The sequence below is a fragment of the Paralichthys olivaceus genome, chromosome 6 (genome assembly GCF_024713975.1).
Source record: "Paralichthys olivaceus isolate ysfri-2021 chromosome 6, ASM2471397v2, whole genome shotgun sequence".
NCBI classification, from domain to species: Eukaryota; Metazoa; Chordata; class Actinopteri; order Pleuronectiformes; family Paralichthyidae; genus Paralichthys; species Paralichthys olivaceus.
Window position 1 is genome coordinate 16,902,100 of NC_091098.1, and position 23,591 is coordinate 16,925,690.

Here is a 23,591-nt window from a genome sequence, read left to right on the forward strand (position 1 = left end):
GGATCAAGTATGATAATAAGAAGAGAATGCTCATTGTGTCCGATCAGAATAGTTTTTGACTCACAGTGTCATATTCAGTTGACTATGGCATTTCCACATTTTCCACACAGCATCATCACACTGTTGCCTCATCCAGGAAGAAGACTGACAAGATCTAAACATAGTTTCTTGACTTGAATGAAGAATTGAATATCTCTGTGAGTAATTTCTGTCATTGTTTTAGCAGATAATTATATATTATTGATATTATCTGCAGATCTCCACATCGTGGGTGCATCTATTGATTTATTCATTCATCAGTTCAAATCGTCCATGCTTTTCCTCTTGATATATCGATGGTATTCTCATTTAGTTAGTTAGGCTTTATTTCAGACCTGAAGGTGCACATCAGTATACATATATTAAAAAATACAGCACAAAGATATAGAAAAACAAACATCACACATAGAGACTTTTGTTCGCGTGCTTCCAAAAGCAAGATGGATGCTTCGTGTCACTCGATGTTGTCTCAGTTAAGATTTAAAATGAGATTTAAAGTAATACTAATAATTTGAGATCACTGTCAGGAGTCAGCGATGAGGAAACACCAACTTGCACCATCTCCTCTTCCTCCAATGATTGGATTAGGTGGGAGTGGCTGTTAGAAAACCCATAAGTCCCCCTGCTCTCGTTCCCTCCTTCCTCCTCCTCCTCGGTTGTGTGTCTGCACTGGGTCGATCGCGGCGACGAAGACTCCCGACACCAGGAAGCAAATAACCGAGATCAACTTCCCAAGAAAAATCGAATCAAAATCAAATCCAGAAACAATGTCTAGCTACCACAAACCAGATGAGAAAACCCTGCAGGGGCTGAAAGACCTCGCCAACAAGCTCCGGATCCACTCCATCAACGCGACATGCGCCTCAAACTCCGGGTAAGTCATTCAAAGTAACTTGTAGCTAGTGTTATTATTGGAAACTATTAGCTTATTATTATTATGATCATTATGAAGAAATATGTGGGTTATATGGACCCTGGAGCTCGCGCGCCATTCACTTGCGCGGCCTGGCTGCACGTGCTGCAGATTACCTGCACGCAGCCGCGGCGCACGAGCTAGCGAGTGGCGTCACATGTCTCCATTGAGTCTGAATCAGTTCAATTCATGTGGGTTTACAGTGCAGGCTAAAGCTAGCGTTAGCTAACAGTCTGTGGAGGTGTGTCTCGGCGCTGAGAAGTTGAAGAAATGGCTGCCCGTCCATGTCTGGGTGTTGTAGTCTTCGCTCCACAGCGTCATTACTCGTGCTTTCTGTAGCAGTCGCTCGTGAAGTCCCCAGATGAGACAGATAATTACCACAGACCTGTTTTCTTTTTTCTTTTTCACAACGAGCTAATGAGAAATCACATGACCGCGTGACGTTGTAATTTACATTTGTAGCTTCGTCTTTAAAAGAGTTCAACAGATTAGTCACACAGAGAGACAGACACACAGACAGACAGAGAGACACACAGAGAGACACACAGAGAGACAGACAGACAGACAGAGAGACAGACAGACAGAGAGACAGACAGACAGACAGACAGACAGACACTGGTCTGTCCAGGAATTGTGTGTGTCACAGAGAGGAGTAGTGTAAAGTGCACCTGTTACGTTGCTTCATCCTGGAAGTCAAGAGTTCCCTGAAGCTTTCACTTCAACCTGTTTCCTCCTCCCTGATTTAACTTTACCTCCCATTTATTGAAACATGTGAAAGTCCTGCAATCATGTGAAGATGTGTTTAATTCAACCAAAACGACAAGATAAACTATACATGGATGCACTATGTAATGAGGAGTGAAAGTGTTAAACAAAACTATTCAAGGCTTCACCAAAAAAGTCCACTGTTATTATTACTTTAATATTTTTAATGTGCCAAAACTGTCTGATTTATATTTGAAATTGTCTGATTTCTTATTTAATCCATTTGCATGTGTTCATGTAAATGTTCTATGTGAAAAGGTTCTATGGAAACAATGTTAACATTCTTGTTATAAAAAAGTGATTTTCTAAAATGAGAAATGAACAATGTCTTTGTCTTATAATATTCTTTATCTAACTTAATCCCTAGGCATTCAAAAATAAATGACAAATGATCTCAGTGTTATTTCACTGAGGTAGGTGTCACTCTTGATTGAAAATGATATAAAGTCAGTTTCCTTGGTTTCCTTGTTGAGGTTGAAAGATTTGTTGCTTTCTGTGATTTGCAGGTTATTCTGTCTGACCTTTGACCTTCCTGGTATTGTTACCAATACCATGAGGCTTAAACACCTCAGCACAGTCAAATCTAAAACTGTTGTTTTAGATTTTTTGTTTTAGTTGTGTTATTGTCACAGAAACATTTCATATGGCATGTTTTTTAAAATGTATTTTGTATTATGTTCTTTTTTTTCCTTATTTCACAGCTTTCAGAATTTGAAGCAGAGCTTGGCGAGACATAATGATCATATTTGTAGACAAGGACCACAACCTTTTTATGTTTTTTAAAGTTTATAATATAAATCTTACAATTGCTTGTACAACATGCCAGGTACTTGAGTCATATTTGAAATAACCTGTAGTCTACATAATTACTATTACAATGTTTGATTATATCCGCACCCTTCCATGAAATCCAGCATTGTGTAGTTTGCACCTAATGACAAAACTGCAATGTCTGAGCTGAAAAAGTTTGTTGATAAACCAGTTATTGTCTCTTCCTTGTACCAGGATAAGGGTGAGTTGCCTCCTAAAGTTCAGTCCAGACTGTTGGGTTGCTGAACTTGATGTTCCTGTGCCGCTTTTTAACAAAGGATGTCTTTGAGTTTCATCACCTCACACTCATCACCTGTTGTTCCTCATTATTAGGCTGATATGTAACATTACGCTCGGAGAACCTGGCTGCCTTTGTCACAGCCTCTATGAATCAACTTGAGTTTTTCTCAGCAGGTCGTCTCTGAAGAAAAGTACAAGGGGTAAACTGAGCACTGTAACTGTGACCCTGAAATGCATTTGAATAAGATAACACTGTGTGTTCCCAGCATGGTTGAAATGTTCCCATTTGAAATCTAAGCCACACAGAGAAACAGAAATGCTGTTGGTCAATGTGGAATTTCTAAACATGTGTATTACAATACTTGTACCACTGTTGCAGCAACTTACTCTTAGTCGCCACAAGTTGTCTTTTATGTTTTTTTTTTTTTAAAGCTCTCAAGTTTGGTAACAGAGGTGAGGTGACATTGTTGCAAATTAACAATCTACTAGCATAACTGTTATTCCTAATGCTTTTTAGATGGGAGGCTGTTCCAAAACCGGTTTGCATCAAGCTCTTCTGGCTGACTAGAATCAGTTTTACACAAGTGTCTTTACTAAAACAAAGTACTTTGAAAATTAATTGTACTAAGTTCTCTTTCATGGCTGAAAATAAAGTGTAAGGATCCCTGAATGCACCAAAACATGCATGGAGTGGTATTTGTTTTCTTTATGCATGTTGGCATTTTAACTGTTCTCCTGTCTAAGTGGTTGTCTTTCTTCTTGTTCCCAGTCACCCGACATCATGCTGCAGTGCTGCAGAGCTCATGTCTGTGCTCTTCTTCCACACCATGCGCTACAAAGCAGATGATCCTCGCAACCAATGCAACGACCGCTTTGTGCTCTCTAAGGTTTGCATATGGAGAGATCCTTCCGTTGGTCAGTTACTTGAAGTTTTGTAATGTTGGTGTTTAAAAACAACAACTTATCTCTAGGGCCATGCTGCACCGGTCCTGTATGCTGCCTGGGCAGAGGCAGGTTTTGTGAAGGAGTCTGATCTGCTCAACCTGCGCAAGATTGACTGTGACCTGGAGGGCCACCCCACACCAGTAAGTCAAGAGTCCTGAATTCTCTTCTGGTATTCATGTTTCCTTGGAGAACAGAAAAAACTGATGCCCCAACCACCATCTATCTTGTATAACGTTTTTCCTCCCATGTTCCTGTTTCCACCAGAAACTTGCTTTTGTTGATGTGGCAACAGGCTCCCTGGGACAGGGGCTTGGCGCTGCCTGTGGGATGGCCTATACTGGCAAACACTTTGACAAATCCAGGTGAGCATGGAGCCAAATTATGGACAAGTGATGAGGTTAAAAGATTTAAACCTAATCCAGTTAAAAAAAAAAGGTGTAGTTCAGTGTAAAACAGTCAGGAGAATAAATGTTATTATGGATTAAGTTTATAGTGAAGGGTAGACGTTCTCAGTGTTTGACATTTCACATCTTCAGGATGTCAAGTTGCATCACAGAGTTGTTGCTTCAACATTGATTCAATGTAAATAAATTGAGTGTAATGATTAAACTAGTTGGTCGGGACCTGCTTGGCTAAAGGGGTTCCTGATGCACCATAATCTGTTAACTGGATAAATCAGTAGTAGTGTAATTGTGTTAAGTCAGTCCATGGCAGGAGCATGTAACAGGGTCAAGAGTTGACATGCTCTGATCAGTTTTCACTGTAATTGTTGGGCTGATTTCATTAAAGTGAGTTTCATTAAATAAATACTTCCTAATTAATACATGGGGCAATTTACAGCATCATAAGAAAGGATACAGATGGATCTGTCTAGATTGTAGAAGGCAGCAGGATGCAATAATCAACTTTGCATAGTTGGAGAGTAGAAGGTTTGGATTCAATGTTTCAGCAATATTGTCATGATCCCCTTCATTGTGTTGTAGTTACCGTGTGTACTGCATGCTGGGTGATGGCGAGTGTTCTGAGGGCTCTGTGTGGGAGGCCATGGCCTTTGCCTCCTACTACAAGCTGGACAACCTGGTGGCTATCATGGATGTCAATCGTCTGGGTCAGAGTGAGGCTGCACCCCTGATGCACGACATGGAGACCTACCGCAAACGCTGTGAAGCTTTTGGGTCAGTACCAACTCCTAACTCTCCACTTTTGTCCAATATCTTCAGGAATATTCATATATGTTGGCACAAATCAACATCGGGCACTTCCGAGGTTACTTCCGAGGTTACAGAGTCTTTTATTGTCATGTTTTTACATTTGAATAATCGGGACCTCACAAATTCTTCCAGCTGTTTGTACAGGTATAATGTTGTAATTTCACACTGTCATGGGTAGACTTCATTTGGCCACATCTTGCTGGACTTTCTCATCCCCTCTATTGAAATATTGACCTTTCTTTTATCTCTGCTCCTCTTAGCACAGTTAATGATTTTTAAGCCTAACCTGTTTGCTTAGATATGTAATACCTCCCTTTGCTTTTGGGTTAATATTTGATTTTTGATGTGTGGTATGTAGTTAAAGTTGAGCCATGTGTGTGCAGGTGGAACACGTATGTGGTGGATGGACATGATGTGGAGGAACTGTGCAAAGCTTTCTGGCAGGCTCAGCAGATCAAGGACAAACCCACTTGCATTGTTGCCAAGACCTTCAAGGGCAAAGGACTCAAAAGTAAGGAAAGAATTAATAAGGTGAATATTCATCAACGTTTTCTTCAGTTCTTTGGATGTGAGTTCTCATCTTTATCTCTTAACTGTAGATATCGAGGATCTTGATAACTGGCATGGAAAGCCCATCCCTAAGGACAGAGTCGATGACCTCCTGAAAGACTTGCGGTCTCAGATCCAGGTCCCCAACAAGACCCTTTGCCCTGAATTGCCCAATGATGACACAGCACCTGCAGACCTGAGCCTCATCTCCCTGCCCTCACCCCCAGCCTACAAAAAAGGAGACAAGGTACTTTTTCTTGCCAGCTATTGACCTTTAGAATAAGAAATGTTTTAGATTTTGGTGTTACATGAGTTGCTAAAAGAATATTACCATTCATATTCCTGTTTACACATTAAAGAGCATAGTCCGATTATGACTTGCCTCACTATGTCAATTGCACTGTTGCGTCCTGTGTTGTTCCGCCAGTTATAAAAAGCCAACCGTGTTTGAATGTATGATGGTACAGTTTACAATTTTTTTTCTCTACTTTTTAATTTATTATATCCATCATTTTTATGCACTAATTTCTCAGTAGAGAATACTCAATGGGGTACAGCAGTATTTTAGAATAGAACTTTCCTGTGTGCTTGTTGTGTTGAGAGCCTGACCTCACTTTGATTCAACACCTGAGACTTCCTACAAAAATAATATTTTGTTGTTGTGATATTTACCTTGTTAATCTTCTTAAATTACTGGACACCCATTTCCTCTCTGTCTTGTCAGATGGCAACTAGGCGAGCATACGGTGTTGCGCTGGCCAAGATGGGCAAGGCCAGTCAGAGAGTGGTAGCTCTGGATGGGGACACCAAAAACTCCACCTTCTCCGAGACCTTCAAGAAGGCCTTCCCCGACCGCTACATCGAGTGTTTCATCGCTGAACAGAATATGGTACGTAGTAGTTTAGTCCTCCAGAGAGATTCTTTTTTTTTTTTTTTTTAATGCTCTTGATGTTGTTTCCTCAAATGCTTTTTTTTTTTCAAACATGAAACAAAGTGAATTCAGAGTTCTTGTAAATCTGCATAATGTTGAAATACAGTTGGAAGTGTTTTGTACTGAAGTCAATTTATCTGCCCTGGCTGGTCAAGTGTCATAATGGTTATGAAAGACATGTGGCTGAACTCTTAACTACAAGATCTGCTCCAAATTGGTCTAATCTGTTGCTATTCATTCTCTAGTCTGATAATCCTAGCTTGTCTTTACTGCTCGTCACCTGTGACCAGTTTACTTGAGCCTCCTTCTGCTTAATCCCTTCCACTGTCATTAAAACTAACCACTTTTCGATAATAATTGCTGCTATAGGTGGGAGTGGCCATTGGCTGTGCCACCCGTGACCGCACAGTCGCATTCGCCAGCACATTTGCGGCTTTCCTGTCTAGAGCTTATGACCAGATCCGTATGGGAGCCATCTCCCAGACAAATGTCAACCTGGTAGGATCCCACTGTGGAGTCTCCATCGGTGAGTTTTTCCTCTGAGCGGTCACTTATTAGGAAGCGTTGAGTTTGCACCCCGTCACTGACTGAGCTTTATCTCTTTTTTCCCTTAAGGTGAGGATGGTCCTTCCCAGATGGCTCTGGAGGACTTGGCCATGTTCCGTGCCATCCCAACATGCACTGTGTTTTACCCCAGTGATGCCGTGTCCACAGAGCGGGCTGTCGAGCTAGCAGCCAATACAAAGGTTGGTGGGTCTGACTTTAAAAAATAAATAAAGTAGACTTGTCCAGTAACAATGAAGAAGTGACATTATGTTGAATCGCTCTATATTCGCAGGGTATCTGTTTCATCCGTACCAGCAGACCAGATACTGCAGTCATCTACTCTCCAGATGAGAAGTTTGAAGTCGGTGTAGCCAAGGTAATGATCCCTACCATGGTTTTACACACATCAATTCTTGTTGTGGCGGATATTAGAATCAAAAGATAATGGAACGGAAGCCAGAAGAGCTGCAACATGAATAAATGTCTGTATTAAACCAGGTTGTGCGCCAGTCTGACAATGATCGGGTGACTGTAATCGGAGCTGGTGTTACTCTCCATGAGGCCCTTGCTGCTGCTGATATGTTGGCCAGCGAAGGTAAACTTATGTTGCCCTCTAGTGGCTAAACGCAGGAATTAGTCTCAAAACCACTATCTACAATTCCAGTGTTCAATTCAGGGGATCAGGTCATCAGTCACTCATTTAGCTGTTGTGGCCTAATAAAAATAACACATTTCTAATCTATTCTATTATCCTCTAGGAAAGAACATCAGAGTGATTGACCCGTTCACCATCAAGCCCCTGGATGCCTCTACCATTCTGGCTAGTGCCAGAGCCACAGGAGGACAAATCATCACTGTGGAGGACCACTACAAGGAGGGTGGGTTGTTTTTCTGTTGCACTTTGATTTCCTGTCTGATTCTTTAGCAAGTGCCACACGTGTTTGAAGATTTGCAGGTTTTGTTTCTTGCCAAGAATATGTCAGGGGGCCATGGTTGTAATGTTAACTGGGTCTAGCCCCTGGATGGTTGGATTTAAAAAATATTCATCAGAGCTTTTATACTAAGATTTTTCTCAAGCTACTTCTACCTGGGACATATTCAGAAAACCTCCATCTCTCTGGTCTTGTCTCCTGTGTGTAGGTGGTCTCGGAGAAGCAGTCCTGTCAGCTGTTGGCGCAGAGCCTGGCATCATTGTGACCCGACTGGCAGTGTCTGGTGTTCCCCGCAGTGGAAAGTGCAATGAGCTGCTGGACATCTTTGGTATCAGCGCCAAACACATCGCTAAAGCCGTCCGTCAGACCTTTGCAAACTAAGGACTCTTCCGGATCTCCCACGTGTTGCTCTGTTTACTCTACCCCAACTTCCTGGTTTTCTGCCCATCTTAAAAGCTCTCTGGCATCCATTTCTTGTGATTTCTCACTTCCTTTCTGGACCATCTTTTTCTAAGAAGCACTGTTACGGTTTGTCATAACTCTAATGTGCGAGATAACGTTTTGTTGTGTTTAGTCATAAATGCTCAGTCAAAAAGCTTGGGTCCAGATTTGTTCTTCAAAGACCCAGAGTGCAAGTCTAACTCAAAGTCTAACCAGTTTAGTAATGAACTGTTTAAGCATTCCTGTCATGGTTCCTGACCACATACACTGCACAGTGTTACTTGCATTTCACCTGTCATTGTGTGATTGCCGCGATGTGCTGAATTAAAAAGAATATCATGATGCATGATGTGTTTGTCCTTTAATATCTCAACACCCACTTCAGGGATTTTCAGAATATTTTGTGCAGGCATTAATGGTGGTGCAGTAGTAGTAGTAGTAGTAGTAGTAGTAGTAGTAGTAGTAGTGAAGGTCCCTGGTTCTGATTCCACTCTGACCAGGATCTTTCTGTTTGGTGTTAACCTGTGCTGACATGGGAAGAACACTTCTCTTGGTCCCACCGTCCAAAACCATGCAGATTACTAAATATGTAGGTGTGAGTGTACTAAACAAACATTGTGAACATAAGTATGTGTTGTATTAGCATATCAATGTTGCTGTTTTGCACGCAGCATCATTGTCGAAGTTCATCCAGAATGTTCCGTGCTGACATAAATTTACCATTGTGTACATGTGACTTAAATTAAGGCTTGAAATGTTAATTTGGTGGAGCTTATATATCTTCACTCCTGTCTGTTTATTTTTTGGTTGGATTGTTTATCTGTAAGCATGATTTTGATAAATCTACTCAACCTATTACCATAAAACTTGGTGGAAGGAAGGAAGGATGTGGTACTTGCCTCAGGGAAGAATCCATCATTTTGTGTTGATGTGGATCAGGGGTGGGATAGAGATACTTTATTAATCCCTCAAGGGGAAATTCTTTTTACACTCATTTTTTACATGCATTTTAACCCCTGAAACACAACCACACACACACACAAAGGGCTCGTAGATATGCAATGTGGTGAGATGGTGGAGTGATCTAGTTGTACTTTATTTTTTCACTTTAACATTGTAAGTTTTTCAAAAAATAAATTTTTCAGACATTAATTCATTGATCTTTATTAAATAAAAAAACAACTTAAGCATGTTCAGGAGACTGATTTTTGAGCATGTGTGCAGTTTGCTGCAGATCCAAATAAAAATCTGGATTGAGTGAATTTAAATGTGGCTCCTTAAGGAGACTGTTGGACTTGGTGGAAGTTTGTGCTCGACTGAGTGCCATTCTAATTTCAAGCTTATTGCATTTTTTTTCTTGGCAAATCCAATTTTCCTCTTTTGATTCATAAATACTTCCCTCAATCATTTTTTTCTTGCTTACATTAAGAGCTGTGTGTCTGCATTTTACACTTGAGAACCATTCTCTGCAGTGGAATCTGTTCATCCAGAGTGTTGTCTGACTGAGGTTTCTTATGAGGTTGAATGTGGTTGGTGAGTTACTGCATGCTCATGTCAAGATTTAAATGTATGGGCTTCGGATGACATCGCTATTTACCTTGGAAGAGTACGCGGGGGCCCGAGAGTTTCAGTGTTGACTGCTAAGTTGTCCGATGTGCCATTTGGAACATGTCTGGGTTCTGCTGCCGTCTCCGTCTCATCAGCTGATCTCCAGATACAGAAATATAAAACCATGTTTCACGACCAAGATCTGATGCATAAATCTGGTCTTTATATTGATCTTGTCTTTCAGGTTGTCTGGGATATAACAGCATTCATTTACATGTCAACAGATGTAGTGCATGTATGTGTGGCAACTGAGCAAATACAGTCTGGAGGCAGGTGTCAGCCCACAGTGAAAATCCCACTTTGGCTCAACACTCAGTCAGTGGCACCTGCTTGGCTTTACACAATGTATGTATGTGTGCACAGAATGTGAAGACGGGCTCATTGTCCTTGTCCGCAGAGGTCGTGTTTGATTTCATACATACACGCTAGTGGAGCTTGGCCAAACAAGTCTGACTCCAACCTGAACTGTCTCGTGTCGTAAAAGGTCAAAGATCAATGTAGTCTGTTTAGATCCCAGTCTGATTCTGTGTGGAGAAAAACAGAAAACAGACAGCCGATCATGAATTCATCTGTCAAACTACAGGACAGCGTCCAACTAGAACCTATCGCATGTGTATGAAAGTTATTGTATTGCTGTTTTTATGTTGTTTGTCTCTTATCACCTCCACAAACCTCTGTCTTTCCACCCGGTTTTAGCAGACAGTTATGAAAGGCCGAGGAGACGAGGAGGAGCAGGGCGGGTCTGTGTATTTCATGGTGCGATGAACCAGGGCCCTTATTAACAATGTGAGGGTTTATTTTTTTTTGTATCTCTCGGCCTGCTGGATATTCCTCCCCATCCTCTCACTCTTTCTTCAGTTCACTCTGAGAGGGAACATGTGCAATATGTCACTGTGGAGAAACTTCACCACAGCTTTGACTCTGTGTTAATAATCTGAAATTCTAGGGTTTTCTGACTATTTCACTCACTACAGTTTCTTTTAGTTTCTTCAGTTTGGTACAATTGTCGACTTTCTGTGGATTCGCTGATGATCTAAAAGCTCTGGGACGTTTTTCTCCAAAACTTGAATTGATCCAGAAATGAAGACACCAGGGATATGGATCATGGTCATTTGTGTGAGCGGCACAATTTTATCAGGACTAAGCCTGAACTCTGATGATGCTCTGATGGATGCTCACCTTGAAACCTCTTCTGAGGCACCTGATATAGAAACAGCAGCCGCTCTTCCAACAGGAACTGATACAGGTGTGACCTGGTCAGATCCACATGTTTCAAGAACAACGCTTCCTGCCGGTAAGCTGTTTTTTTTGTCTGCATGTTCTCGAAAGAAAATTCTTTTAATAACTGAACTATTTTTAAGTTATTTAGATCATACTTCCATACTTTTTGATTAATTTATGTCTCTAATTGTGCCCCTCACCCTCGGTGTCATCTTTCTGATGAAGAGAGTGAGGATGAGCATCTGAATTTGGAGGCCGAAAAGGAGATTGAGCAGCAAAGAAACGTGGAGGCTGGTAGAAGAAGGAGAGGAGCCTGGGGGAGGACCAATCATGCAGCTACAGTGGAAGCCAACGCATATAGAATAGTACGAACTGACAAACACATCTTTAAGTATGTGTTTATTTACACTGATTTACTCCTTAGATTTAAAATGTGGGTGTATTTGTATCATTATAGGCAGGAATGGGGCAACCACTGATGGGCTGGAGGAAGCGTGGAAAAGCAGAAGAGCAATCCAGTGCCCTCATGGCTGTACTGAGAGAACTTCATGCTCATAAGAAGAGGCTGATGGATCCAAAGAAAGAGAAGGAGGAGGAGGAGGAAGAGGAGGAGGATGATGATGACGATGACGATGACGATGACGATGATGATGATGATGACGATGATGATGACGATGATGATGATGACGACGATGATGATGACGATGACGATGAAGAAGAAGAGGTTTCATTCTTTTTTCTGACAAATGAGACGATTTCTTTTGTTTTCAACTTATTTAATGAGGCACTTATCCATCAGTAATTCTATCAATTTTTTGTTTCAGGAAGAGGAAGAAGAAGAGGAGGAGGAGGAGGAAGAAGAGGAAGAGGTAGAAGAAGAGGAAGAGGAGGAAGAGGAAGAGGAAGAGGCCACTGAGCCTCCCACCAATCAAACAGAAACCCACAGTAGCTTCACAGAGTCTCCTCTTGGCGAGTGTCAGACCACTGACACAGAAATCAGCTGCAGGGGCATCGGCATGACTCACCTGCCAATCATCCACAACCTGGAGGCCACAAAGCTGGACATGGCAGGTGTGTGTGTGTCTGTGTGTGTGTCTGTGTGTGTGTGTGTGTGTGTAATGTAAATTATTAACGGAAAGCTGATGTGATTCTTTTTTCTCTGACAAAGTTCATTGACCGAAAAGTTCCAGCACAAATGTGTCACGATGACGTCTGAGTCAAGTCCTGTCCAAATACTTATCACAGCATATTACAAACTTACAGGCTACTGTGTGAACTATGGTGTGAACTACACCTTATACAATAATGTGATTTATCTTTGTAGAAAACAACATCAGAAGCCTCGAGCCACAAGTTTTCTCTGGCCTGTCGAAACTTGACACACTGGACCTGAGCAAAAACAAGCTGGACGATGAGTCTTTCAGTGAAAAGCCCCTGACTGTGAGTATCTCTGCTCCGCATTTCATCTGATTCATCCCACACAGCAGTGGTGACCTTAAAGAACTGTGCACCACATCTGTAAAGTTGTCTCCTGTAGGTTGAATGATGTTTGAATGTACAACTCTCTGCCACTCAAGCAGCAGCGCCCCCTGCAGCCACATATGTTCATCTGAGCAATTACTTGTTTTTTCATGTGGAAAACAAGTAAACAGTGGATATTACCCATCATCCCCGGCTTCCTGAACTAGAGGAGCCTCAGCTGTAACAAATAAACCAGACTGTTTAGAATTCCTGATCTTTTAAAAGTTTCCTTGCTGAATATTGGAGATAAATGCTGGTGTTTAATGACTTCTAAGTCTTTTTAACTGATCTATTTAGTTTGGCATTACTCTTTAACAGGGATTCTCTCTTTTGCAAGTCAGTGTAGCAGCTAACTAATTTGGAAGCTGCTATTATAAGTTGCATAGTGTTGCTTTAAAATACTAAAGGGTTGCATGGTGCGATAGAATTCACAAGGGAAAAAGGAAAGAAGGAAAGAAAGAAAGAAGTTCCACACAGCGAAAATAACCTTTATTCTGTTTCTATTTTGAGCATTAAATTGAGTGTTGGGCGGAGGTGCAGTGGTTAGTCCTGTCCCCTCACAGCAAGAAGGTTCCTGGTTTGAATCCCAGTTTGACCGTGGTGTTCCTCTGTTTCTCCTAGTGTCTGTGTGGGTTTTCTCTGGTGCTCTGACATCAGACATGCAAATTGGGGTTGGGTTGATTGGAGACTGTAAATTTTGTGAATGGTTGTTTGTCTCTATGTTGGCCCTGTGATGCGCTGGCTATTATCAGCTATAGATAATGGATGGATGGATTGATTGAGTGTCAGACATGCACAAGATGTTAAAGTGTGGCAGTAATGTTCAATTGTTTTAGCTTTACAGTGTTACTGCATGTGTAAAAGTAAAAGTGTTTATTGTCATATGTAGAGTCCCTGTACAATGAAACTCTTTTTTTGCCTTCCAATAGTATTACCATGTTTTTTTAAAGTTTTAAGAGTTAAAAAACATATATATCAAAGTAGTAAAAATATACAAATATACATTGTACAGTAAAGCATGAGTGCAATGTAGTGCAATAGACAGTAATGCAGATTTATGGTCTTATTGAGTCGGTGCAAAACCCAAACAGGGCATTTGCAGCTGCTTTTATTGTATTTTATTTTTATAGGTGGTAAACACATATAGAACTGATCTGATATTGACATAAAAAAACTCCTTCTTGTGGGGGTCATGGGATTCTGCAGCCTGCTACATGTGAAATGAGTGAACTTGTGAGTTATAAGACAGTTTTACAAGCTAGTTTGCATCTAATTAAAACAAAAGTTAGGCTGCTTCCTGTATCATTACGGTAATAAAAGAGCACTGAAAATTGCATTAACTAATCCTCTCTAAGAATAACCCCTGGTCTAACCTCCAAATGACACAGATCCTGACCACACGGAGGCAGCCCGCCACACTCTGACCAATCATTACACACCACCATTGACATCCTCTCACGGTATTGGCTGAGACAAACCTGTTGGAAAACAGCTGCAGCCAATGATGTAGAGAATAAAAGGAAATTATTTTTAGGGATTTCTTCTTTTTTTCTTTTTTTTGGAGAAAATTTTCTCCTTGCATCCCGGTAATGACAGAGGACCGATGGCCTGGCTAGAAGGATCCTGCAAAAGATGCCGTCCACTGCTTTTACTTGACACACACACCGACCGCAGCAGCTTTCACTGAGGAGCCACACTGAGCAGCTTTACCAAAAATACAACATGATAGATGACATGGAGGAGATGCACGGGTCTGACATTCTCTCATTTGGTGTATTTCTGTCAGCTGTGATTGTGTCCTGCTTGGCGAGAGGGATGTGAAATTATGGATTTTCAAAAGAAGTGTCCATTTTTGTCTGTTTAATCTCCCTGGCCTGTAAATCCACCTCTTTTTTCTTTTCTTTTTTTTTTGCTGCGTGTCATGTAGAACTTGACCTTTCTGAAAAAACTTAACCTGGATGGCAACCAGCTCACCAGGATCCCACCACTGCCGCCGTCTCTCACGGAGCTCAAGATGAACAGCAACAAGCTCACTGCACTCACACCTGACTGTTTCAAAGGTAGGAGTCGAGTGCAGGACTGACAAATAAAAGGCTTCTCTCAAAATTGTGCTTATGATTTATTACTCCCCTCTGGCCCTGACACAGTCAGTACCCACACCGTGAAGCAACTGGGTTCTCTTTCCCAAAACATTGGCTACAATCGTAAAAATCTTGGTGTCACCTTTAACAATGACCTCACCTTAAATAATCGTCAACACAGTTGTCCAGTTGAGTTTTCTGCTGCTCAGGAAACGTTCAAAGATCGTCGTGTTTTAACGAGAAGAAACCTAGAGATGTCATTCATCTTTTTATTGCCTCTTGTTTGGATTATTGCAATTCTCTATTCACCTGCCTGAGCCGACAGATTCCACATGAATTACAGCTTGTCCAAAACACAGCAGCCAGACTCCTCATTAAATCTGCTAGCAGAGAGCATATTACTGATTTTAGCTTTTCTTCATTGGCTTCCAGTCAATTTTAGGATTGGTTTTATTATTTATTTAGTAAAAGGCCCATTTCAGACTCACATTTAAGCACATTTTGTCTCTTTTGACACCATGTGTGCCCGGTCGTAACCTGATCAAAATAGCTTTTAAATTGTTTCCTATTGTTTGCCTTCAGTTTTTCATTTTTAACTTGGAAAGCACCTCGTTTTTTAAATAATGTTTTTTATTTTATATCCAGGTCTGAGGAACCTGTTGAGTCTGGAGCTGGAGGAAAATATTCTTCATGACGGCAGTGTGTCACCGCTCGCCTTCAGACCTCTAAAGAAGCTCCTGAGTCTCCAGTTGGACAACAACCGCTTTCGTTCGCTCCCTCTGGGCCTTCCTCGCTCTCTTCAGGTGCACTCATATAACTTTACCGAACCGAATCCTCCTCCATTATACGTGAGAATCTCCTGCAGGAGCCGGCTGGGATTCAGAATTGTACTTAAAACCAGGTACTGACACAAGGATGAGAGTAGTTTCACCATCTTTCTTTTTTCCTTCATCCAGGAGTTGGATATGAATGGAAACCAGATTGTTGAGGTGTCAGAGGAGCCACTGAGAGGCTGTGTCCATCTGAAAGTGCTGGACCTGAGTCACAACCTGCTGCATGAGCAACGGATTGGTAACAGCGCCTGGATCCATGTCAAGTATGTCAGTCCACCACCCCACCCACCCACCCACTCATTCATCCATCCATCCATCCATCCATTTAAATGCAGTCCCTCTGTCAGCCACAAGAGGGGGGACTGGTTTTTTCTCGGAGTCTGGATCCTTTTGTTGAGTTTTGATTTTTGTGGCACTTCAAATAACACATTTCTGTCAAAAGATGATCCATCTCCAAAGAGAGCCGTTTCCTATTCCTCTCATTTCAGTAGTAACTCATAGTAACTATCAGTATCAGAGACTGACACATGTAATTCATAAAAACACTCACATTATCCACATCAGTACTCTTTTATCTCCTTTAACATGTTTAGGTATCAATCTGTCACACATTCTTCATCTTCTTCATCTTCTCCTCCTTCCATCTCTCTCACACATGTAGATGTTATGACCTTGTCAGCTTAGACGAGCAGACATGTGAGGGATAGCTCGGGGGCAATGTTGTGCCTGCATACATACGTGTGTCTGTATTTCTGTGTTTGTCTCAATGTTTCTAGATGGTGTCTGTGTGTGTGTGTGTGTGTGTGTGTGTGTGTGTGTGTGTGTGTGTGTGTGTGTGTGTGTGTGTGTGTGTAATGTTTAAATATAGTGAATTCCAGTGGGTTTTTCTTTGCTCCCTCGGATCCTTGTGCACCACAGTTTGAGATTCAGGGAAAACTGAGTAGAAGAAAATGCAGGAAGAGAGAGAATGTAAGACAGGATGGAGAAATAGCTTAATGTTATAAAATGAATGAAGGATTTGCCACAGGAAGAAGTGTAGAAATCTAAAGCTGAGTAAATGTATTCAGGCAAAATCTGACTGAAGAAATGATGACATGTTGTCATCTCAGAGGGAAGATAAAAAACCTCAGGGACGGGGAAGAGACGGCTCTGTCCCCCTCAGTCAACTCCACATTTGACTTCTGACTCAAGTGTATTTGACGCCTGACACTTGACCTCATTAGTGGTGAGAGTGGCAGCTTTCCCATTGGGCTTATTAGACTCCTTCCTTTAAAAGCTGCCCTCAGCGCTGCAAAGAAAACTGAACAAACTGTACTTGACCCGTTCTCCACTAACACTGCAGGAGAGGACACCTGAGAGGGCAAAGGTCAGGTAATTGGATTATATGCTGTTCTGCACATGACGATTAAACCCATGTTGAATTTTGCGGAAAAATGAAATCCTCATGTTGCTCTGCAGAGGTGTGTGGAAAAACAGACAGAAAGGGAATGAAAAGAGGGAGCGACAGAATGAAAAGTAAATTGTCTGAAGAAAAATAATAAACTGCAGTGTGCTGGTTCTGGTTAGTGGAGCGCCTCTGTTCCCTGTCATGAAGTCAGTGTTATTGTTGCCTCTTGCTGGGCTGCAGGGATCGGAGGTACGAGTGGAGGATATACTGGAGGTTACAGGGATCTGGGGAGAGCAGCTTGGACCCTGGATCTGTCTCATGCAGCACCTCACCTCATTATAACTGCATGTAAACTGTGATCACTTTGTGTATTACAGCCTCATAGTTCAGCTAAGATATGTTTATTTTCTGGTTTCCAGTAGCCATGTTTTTGTACCCAGAACATTATGTTTTCAGGTCGTCCGGCCATCTGTCCCATTCTTGTGAACCCAATAATCTCAAAAACTCCTTGAGGACATTTTTTCAAATTTTCGACAAATGTTCACTTGGCCCCATGGAAGAACTCATTAGATTTGTGTGGTTACAGGTCATGATGGTCTCAAAAAACATGTTTCTCGCATCTTGATATGCCAAGTCTGCCTTTAGGGAATTTTTTCAAATTTTGACCAGTTTTCACTTGGACTGAAAGATTAACTGATTAGATTTCGGTTGGTCACGGTGACCTCATGTATGATGTATGATGATGAGGGCATACAACCACAGTTTTTAATGCATGTACTTTCAAAAATACTTGAGGATAACACTCACGTACTTTTATACTTTTTACCAAAGGCCCTGAGTACTTCTCTCACCTCTATTAACATTTGTGCATCCCTGTGCATGTGTCTAGTAGATGATTGTAAGGGAATCCACATCTGCAGTAGCATGATTTTGCACCAAGAGCCAACATGTCTTTCTTTCATTGTCAAACACAAACACACACACACACACACACACACTTCCCATCTTTTTATGAAGCTGTCAGCTCAAATATCTGTTAAATTTCTCTGCATTTGCTCAAAATTGAATCATGATCACATCATTGCTGCCAGCCCCCAGAACCACGTTTCAAGTTACTTTCACTGATGAAAGCAACATAAACAATTGCATAGTCAGTCATCCCAAATGTCCATAATAATAATATTTTGCGGGTTATATGTTTTCAATTAGTTTTGATTTGACATTTTTATTGGAAAGTGTGATCTGGCTTATACTTTGCGTGTTATACAATTTAACATGTGTCAATAACTAAAAAAAAGAAAACAGTAAAACTGTGGTGGCTGAATTAATTGACAATTGACACAGAAACTGTCTTAATTTGTTTGACTTTATGTTTAAACTGAAAGTGATTACATGCTGATTGAATTTTATATAGAAATATATTCCTTAAATTTTCATCCATGCCATTTTGACTGAGAGGCAGTTGTTGAAAAGGATCTGTGGTTAGATTTAGCATCGCTGCAGGCTCACACTGACTGCATGGAGGCACAGGTTCACTTATCACATCAAAGCTCTGTTGCGTCATGACGTGTCGGAGCCTGACAGGACATGTAATGAAAGCTCTTTTATCTTCAGATCACCACAAATTGGTTTTCGCAATAAGCTAACGTGGCATAACAAGCCCACCACCACACAAAGATGAAGCAACACACACATGTGAAAACCTCTTGGTAATTCAGTTAACATTTAAATGTGACATTGATTTATGTGCACTAGACATAGAAGTAAACTCACAGTGGGCGAACACCATTCACTAAGTACAGCCACAGTCATATTCAGTGTACAAATTAATCCAAATGTGCTTCAGTCTGTATTAAACAGATGTGACGGCCAAAAATACCACACATCAATCTATGTTAATACATTCAGTGTGCACAGAAGCTTGCACCATAATGACACAATATAGCTAAACCCTTACTCTGCCATCATCCATCCATCAAACCATTATTTAAATCAAGTCTTGGTCTGTGCACCCGGCTTGGCGCAGCTGCTCCGCCTGGCTACACCACCTATCCTGGTTTGGTTCCCAAAGTGTGTATAATCCCTGTGAGCTGGTTCCTGTTAGAACCCAACATCCTTAGGATAAGCAGAGCAGTTTGATTACTCCTGGCTGCGCTTTGCACTTAAACATGGACACACACACAAATTCATGCACGCAATAAACTTTGGATTTTGTGTGATAGCTTTTTTGCTTCGCTATGAATATTTCAGAGATGAACTTATAAATGAATCCTGGAAATAGATTGTGTCGAGGCTTGTTTGTTAGTTTGATATTCACACATCATCTAATTGTCATAACATGTTCCGTGTGTGTGTGTGAGAGTGAGTGAGACAGTGGGTGGGGGTGTAGAGGGTGGGGTCCTCTGAGAGGAGAGGACTGTGTGTCCCTCATTAATACCTCATCATTACCATGTGGAGCTCTGAGCGGACTGCCTCTGAGCTTCCTGGCAAAGAAGGGGAGCACAAATCAACACCAGCCAACCAGCACGGAGGACGGATCAAGTGATATATGTTGGGGTTTAAATTTTCAAGCAGAAACACATTTTTCACAGGAATCCATAACTGCCACAAAATGTGTAAGTTACACAAAAGGCCTGCTGTGCAGTGAGTGAGTGTTGGCTCAAGTGTATTTTGAGTTCAATCCGCCGTTGTGCTCTTTCCCCTGTGTCTCCACCCGTGATGTTTTATGTTGAGGTGATGTTTTATTACACCACCGTCAAGCAGAGAGGTAACTAACCTCCACACTGGACCTTGTTCACTGTAACTGAGGGAGGAACGACCAATGCAAACCATGACCTTTCCTGCAACACAGACCAATTATCTGAAATTAATTCATACACACACAGAAAAATAAAGGTGCTACCTGGAGCCAAAAAAAGTTGTTTGAAATGATGCTAACCTTTTAGCCAGAGGTTGTTTAAAGAACCATTTCTGCATACAGTTGTATAAGGAACCCCCAAGCATGTGTCAAATAACCATTTGATGGTTCATGAAGGGTGCCCTGAAGAACATCAGCAAAAATTGGTTCTTTGTTGGACCCTTTGTTGGTTCAGTGAAATGAAATCAACTGTTCATTGTCATTCAAAATGTCATGGGTATGGTTGAAAAACATGTCCATGGACTGAATTGTTTGCATGGTATAATAATATTTTGGTCAATTCAGGGATTGTAATTCCTTGGCATTGTTGTACATCCTCTTATGGGGTAAAAACAGCAGTGCATCCTGGGCATTGCAAAGTTCAAGGGTTGAGAGTTAATGCAGAGGTCTTACCGTAAGACACTTAGCAGCAGAAATGCTGAGGCACTGAACGTCAGTCAGTCACATGCCAGTGTAAGCGTCTGTGATCCTCCACTCTTGATTTCACTCCACTGCGTGGTCGTTGGCTGGCCTCCTGACGATGCTCTGAGTTCATTGGCTGTTGGGTCTGGTCTGTGAAAAGGTGGAAAGAACAGGAAATGAGGTCCATCTCCTGCTGTGAGCTGTACCGCAAACTCACAACAGCTGTGTCTTCCAATGAGAACACTGAAGCTCTGTGCTGCATCTCTGCCCCAGACCACTGAGATGTGCTCCTCTCTCCATGAGTGTTCAGTCTTATTCGCACTAACTAAACATTTGCATACCCTTTACCAGGCCCCATTATGTTCTCCCCCACTGCTCCCCATGTCTCCCACGTGTCTTAGACTCCCACTATGCACTCCTGCCTCCATCCCTTACTGACAGTAAGAGGTCTTCTCGTACTTCTCTGACAATCATGATTATTCAGTGTGTTTTTTCTCCTCAGGTCCCTGGAAACCTTGGACCTGTCCTACAACCAGTTCACCTCTGTCCCTATGAATCTGCCTCGTCCTCTCCACAAACTGAACGTCCAACACAACGACATCAGGCACATCCCCACCTTTGCATTCCGCCACCTGCGGCCCGGGCTACGATCCCTCCAGTTATCCCACAATGTATTGAGCAACGAGGGTATAGAGCAACTGTCCTTTGTTGGAACCTACCGCTCCCTGGGTGAGCTCCTGTTGGACAACAATCGCCTGCAGGAAGTCCCTCACTGTGTGCGGCGGTTTAAGAACCTGCAGGTGCTCAGACTGGACAACAACCAGATCAGGTAGAATCACAACTACTGTCAATTTAGTGTTAAGGACTGAAGTGAAATTTTGTCCTTTAGCTCTGCAAGTGAGGCTCCCTTTGGAAATGATTCTAAGCAAATTCTAGCATATTCATCACACATAATGGTAAACAAAGCAGCAATTACGATGTCCATGACCTTGAGTTTGTTATTGTGGTCAGCAGCCCAACTCGATGCGTGTACTTCAAACAAAAAACTTGGCCAACATCCGTCAGCACACCACTGCAGAGAAGTGACCTAAGAACCGCTCTGAAAGTCTTGTCTCATTCCTGTTTCAAAGACCCAGTGATTATTTTAAAAAGTAGAATCACCCTTTGTTTTCTTTGGAAAGACAACCTGGAATCCCTGTATCATGTACATATTTCAAAGCTGTAACTTCACTGAAAGAATAAAGAAGAAGAGTCGTTCAAAGAAACAAACTGTTTTCAGACATGACCCAATTTTCCAGACATTTTCCGCTTGCCTTTCATGTGTGACAAGTGGAGAGATGGGATTTGGATGTTTTATTCTTTGTCAACTACTTTTTGCACCTAATCATTTAACTTTAACAATAACTATTAATTAATTTTCTTATTTTAGATTAGCAATTTATCCATTACTTTTGCTGTCTTCATATTCTTTCTCTATCTCTTTTCATGTATTTTCAATCAGAAGATATAATGTTCAGGTCTTACATCTGGTTGACTATGTGAATTTAAAAGAACTATACACAAGTAGCTCCTATAGGGTACAAGTGTCCATTAGATATATAGAATTCAGTATGACTTATATCTAAATTCAAGTGTTTGTGTGTTGTGCTCCCAGGCAGGTGAAGCGGTGGGGAGTGTGCCATCCTCATAACTCCGGCTCGACCTTGGCTTCGGTCCACTTGGAAAATAATCCACTGGAAATGGAGAAGATTCCACCAAATACCTTCTCCTGTCTGATTCAGGGCCAGGGACTGGTCCTGTAGCTGCAGCAGGAGCACACATCTGACCACCAGACCACACAGATACACAAACTAAAAATAAATACATGCATTATCATCAGGGTTTTCGGTCCTTTCCCTCCACTGCTCCTCTCATTATAATCGTTCTAAAATCAGGAGCTATTTGCAGAAAAATCATGTAGTTTGCTTAGTCAGCAAGAACTCCTTTCATTTTACCAACACCAAACCCATCTTTTTCTCTCGCTTCTCATCTGTGATTATGGAAATAACTGTAATGTTTTGCTCCATATTAAAACCAATGTGTAATTTACACAGTCATTTAACTGATTATGTAAAATTGTCTCGGTTGTTTAAAAGGGATAATAGATTACAGTGGAATCTGGATCCGCTCAAAACACAGGTTTGACTCTGTTTTCATTCTCTTTATTAAAGTGTGTGATACTTGAATATGTTGACGGAGGAGGATTAGGCCATGTCTCCAGTCTGAGTCTGCAGCAGGAAGAGCCTCTGTATCAAAGGGGGTGTTTGGATGTGACATGGGAAATGTTGGGACTGCAGCGTGGGGGTCCCGACGAGAGCGAGAAAATATCTGGTGACACAGTGTGATCCCGGGGAGCCCATTAGAAAGGAAAACATAAACATTGTGCAGGTTCTCTATCACCCAATGGGCTTCAACATAAACATCTACAAACAGCCGCTCGGGAAAAACACATAAGGTCACTGTGACTGTGAGCGAGGCCAAGTCAGAGCCTCCACACATGCACAGATGACGTCATTCACTTAGTGAGAGTGTGTGCAGTAATTGGGACCTATGTATGTATGTATATGTGCATGGGAGTAGTGGGGCAGCACATTACTGGGGTCAGCTGTAGGGGAGTCAGGGGAAAAAAGCTGACAAACCTGTTGGGGCAGGGTGGAGCTGTAGGGGACAAACAACACGCTGAATTTTAAGTCACAGTACTGCGATTGTTCTCAGAAAGCATCAGCGAAAGATGATCTAGTTGAGTTGGATGTGGTTGGAAGACAGAGAGGGAAGGAGATTTAAAACAGAGAAGGTGAAGGCAGAGAGCGGAGCACATTCAGAGCTGGGGTCCCCCCCCCCATTTTGGCACAAGAGCCACTGGAGCTCTGGTGCCCTGCCAGCCTCGTTAACCAAGCCACTTCCCAGATCTCAATGTTCTCTCTCTGTGCATCTATTGCCAATACTGTATCTCAATGTCCATCTTTCTTGCTGTTTGTCCCTTGCCTCATGGTTTCTGTTTCCTCCTACATGGAAACAACACACAGTTCTTTAGTCTCAACAAGTCTATGATCTTGGAGCCTCTAGAGATGCTCTGAGCTCAGTGATCAGTTGAAAACCTGTTGCACTCTCTGGTGTTGATTTCTGAAACCACTCTCCATTAAACTCTTTCGTTTTTATTCCTCTCATCCCTGCGTTAACATCAATAATTCAGCTGAAGGCCCTGAAGTGAACTTGACAAGTAGACAACTTGATTAAACTGCCTTCCCGCAATTCATGCT

General features: G+C 41.8%; 2 protein-coding genes across 2 annotated transcripts; both read left to right on the forward strand.

Annotated features, from left to right (window-relative positions):
- Positions 1–9: 9 nt before the first annotated feature.
- Positions 10–8,666, forward strand: tktb (transketolase b). The gene is made up of 15 exons (XM_020096286.2): positions 10–197; positions 628–913; positions 3,537–3,654; positions 3,739–3,852; positions 3,977–4,074; positions 4,696–4,887; positions 5,307–5,434; positions 5,523–5,719; positions 6,197–6,361; positions 6,773–6,929; positions 7,019–7,149; positions 7,242–7,325; positions 7,448–7,544; positions 7,708–7,827; positions 8,090–8,666. Exons 2-15 carry the CDS (start codon positions 807–809, stop codon positions 8,260–8,262), a joined length of 1,881 nt encoding a protein of 626 aa, XP_019951845.1. The 5' UTR covers positions 10–197; positions 628–806; the 3' UTR covers positions 8,263–8,666.
- Positions 8,667–10,756: 2,090 nt separating this feature from the next.
- On the forward strand, positions 10,757–22,752 carry LOC109635108 (extracellular matrix protein 2). The gene is made up of 10 exons (XM_069526048.1): positions 10,757–11,224; positions 11,377–11,516; positions 11,609–11,875; positions 11,976–12,222; positions 12,476–12,591; positions 14,600–14,732; positions 15,399–15,556; positions 15,710–15,849; positions 20,795–21,121; positions 21,947–22,752. The coding sequence occupies exons 1-10, from the start codon at positions 11,011–11,013 to the stop codon at positions 22,092–22,094; spliced, it is 1,890 nt and encodes a 629-aa protein (XP_069382149.1). The 5' UTR covers positions 10,757–11,010; the 3' UTR covers positions 22,095–22,752.
- Positions 22,753–23,591: the final 839 nt, after the last annotated feature.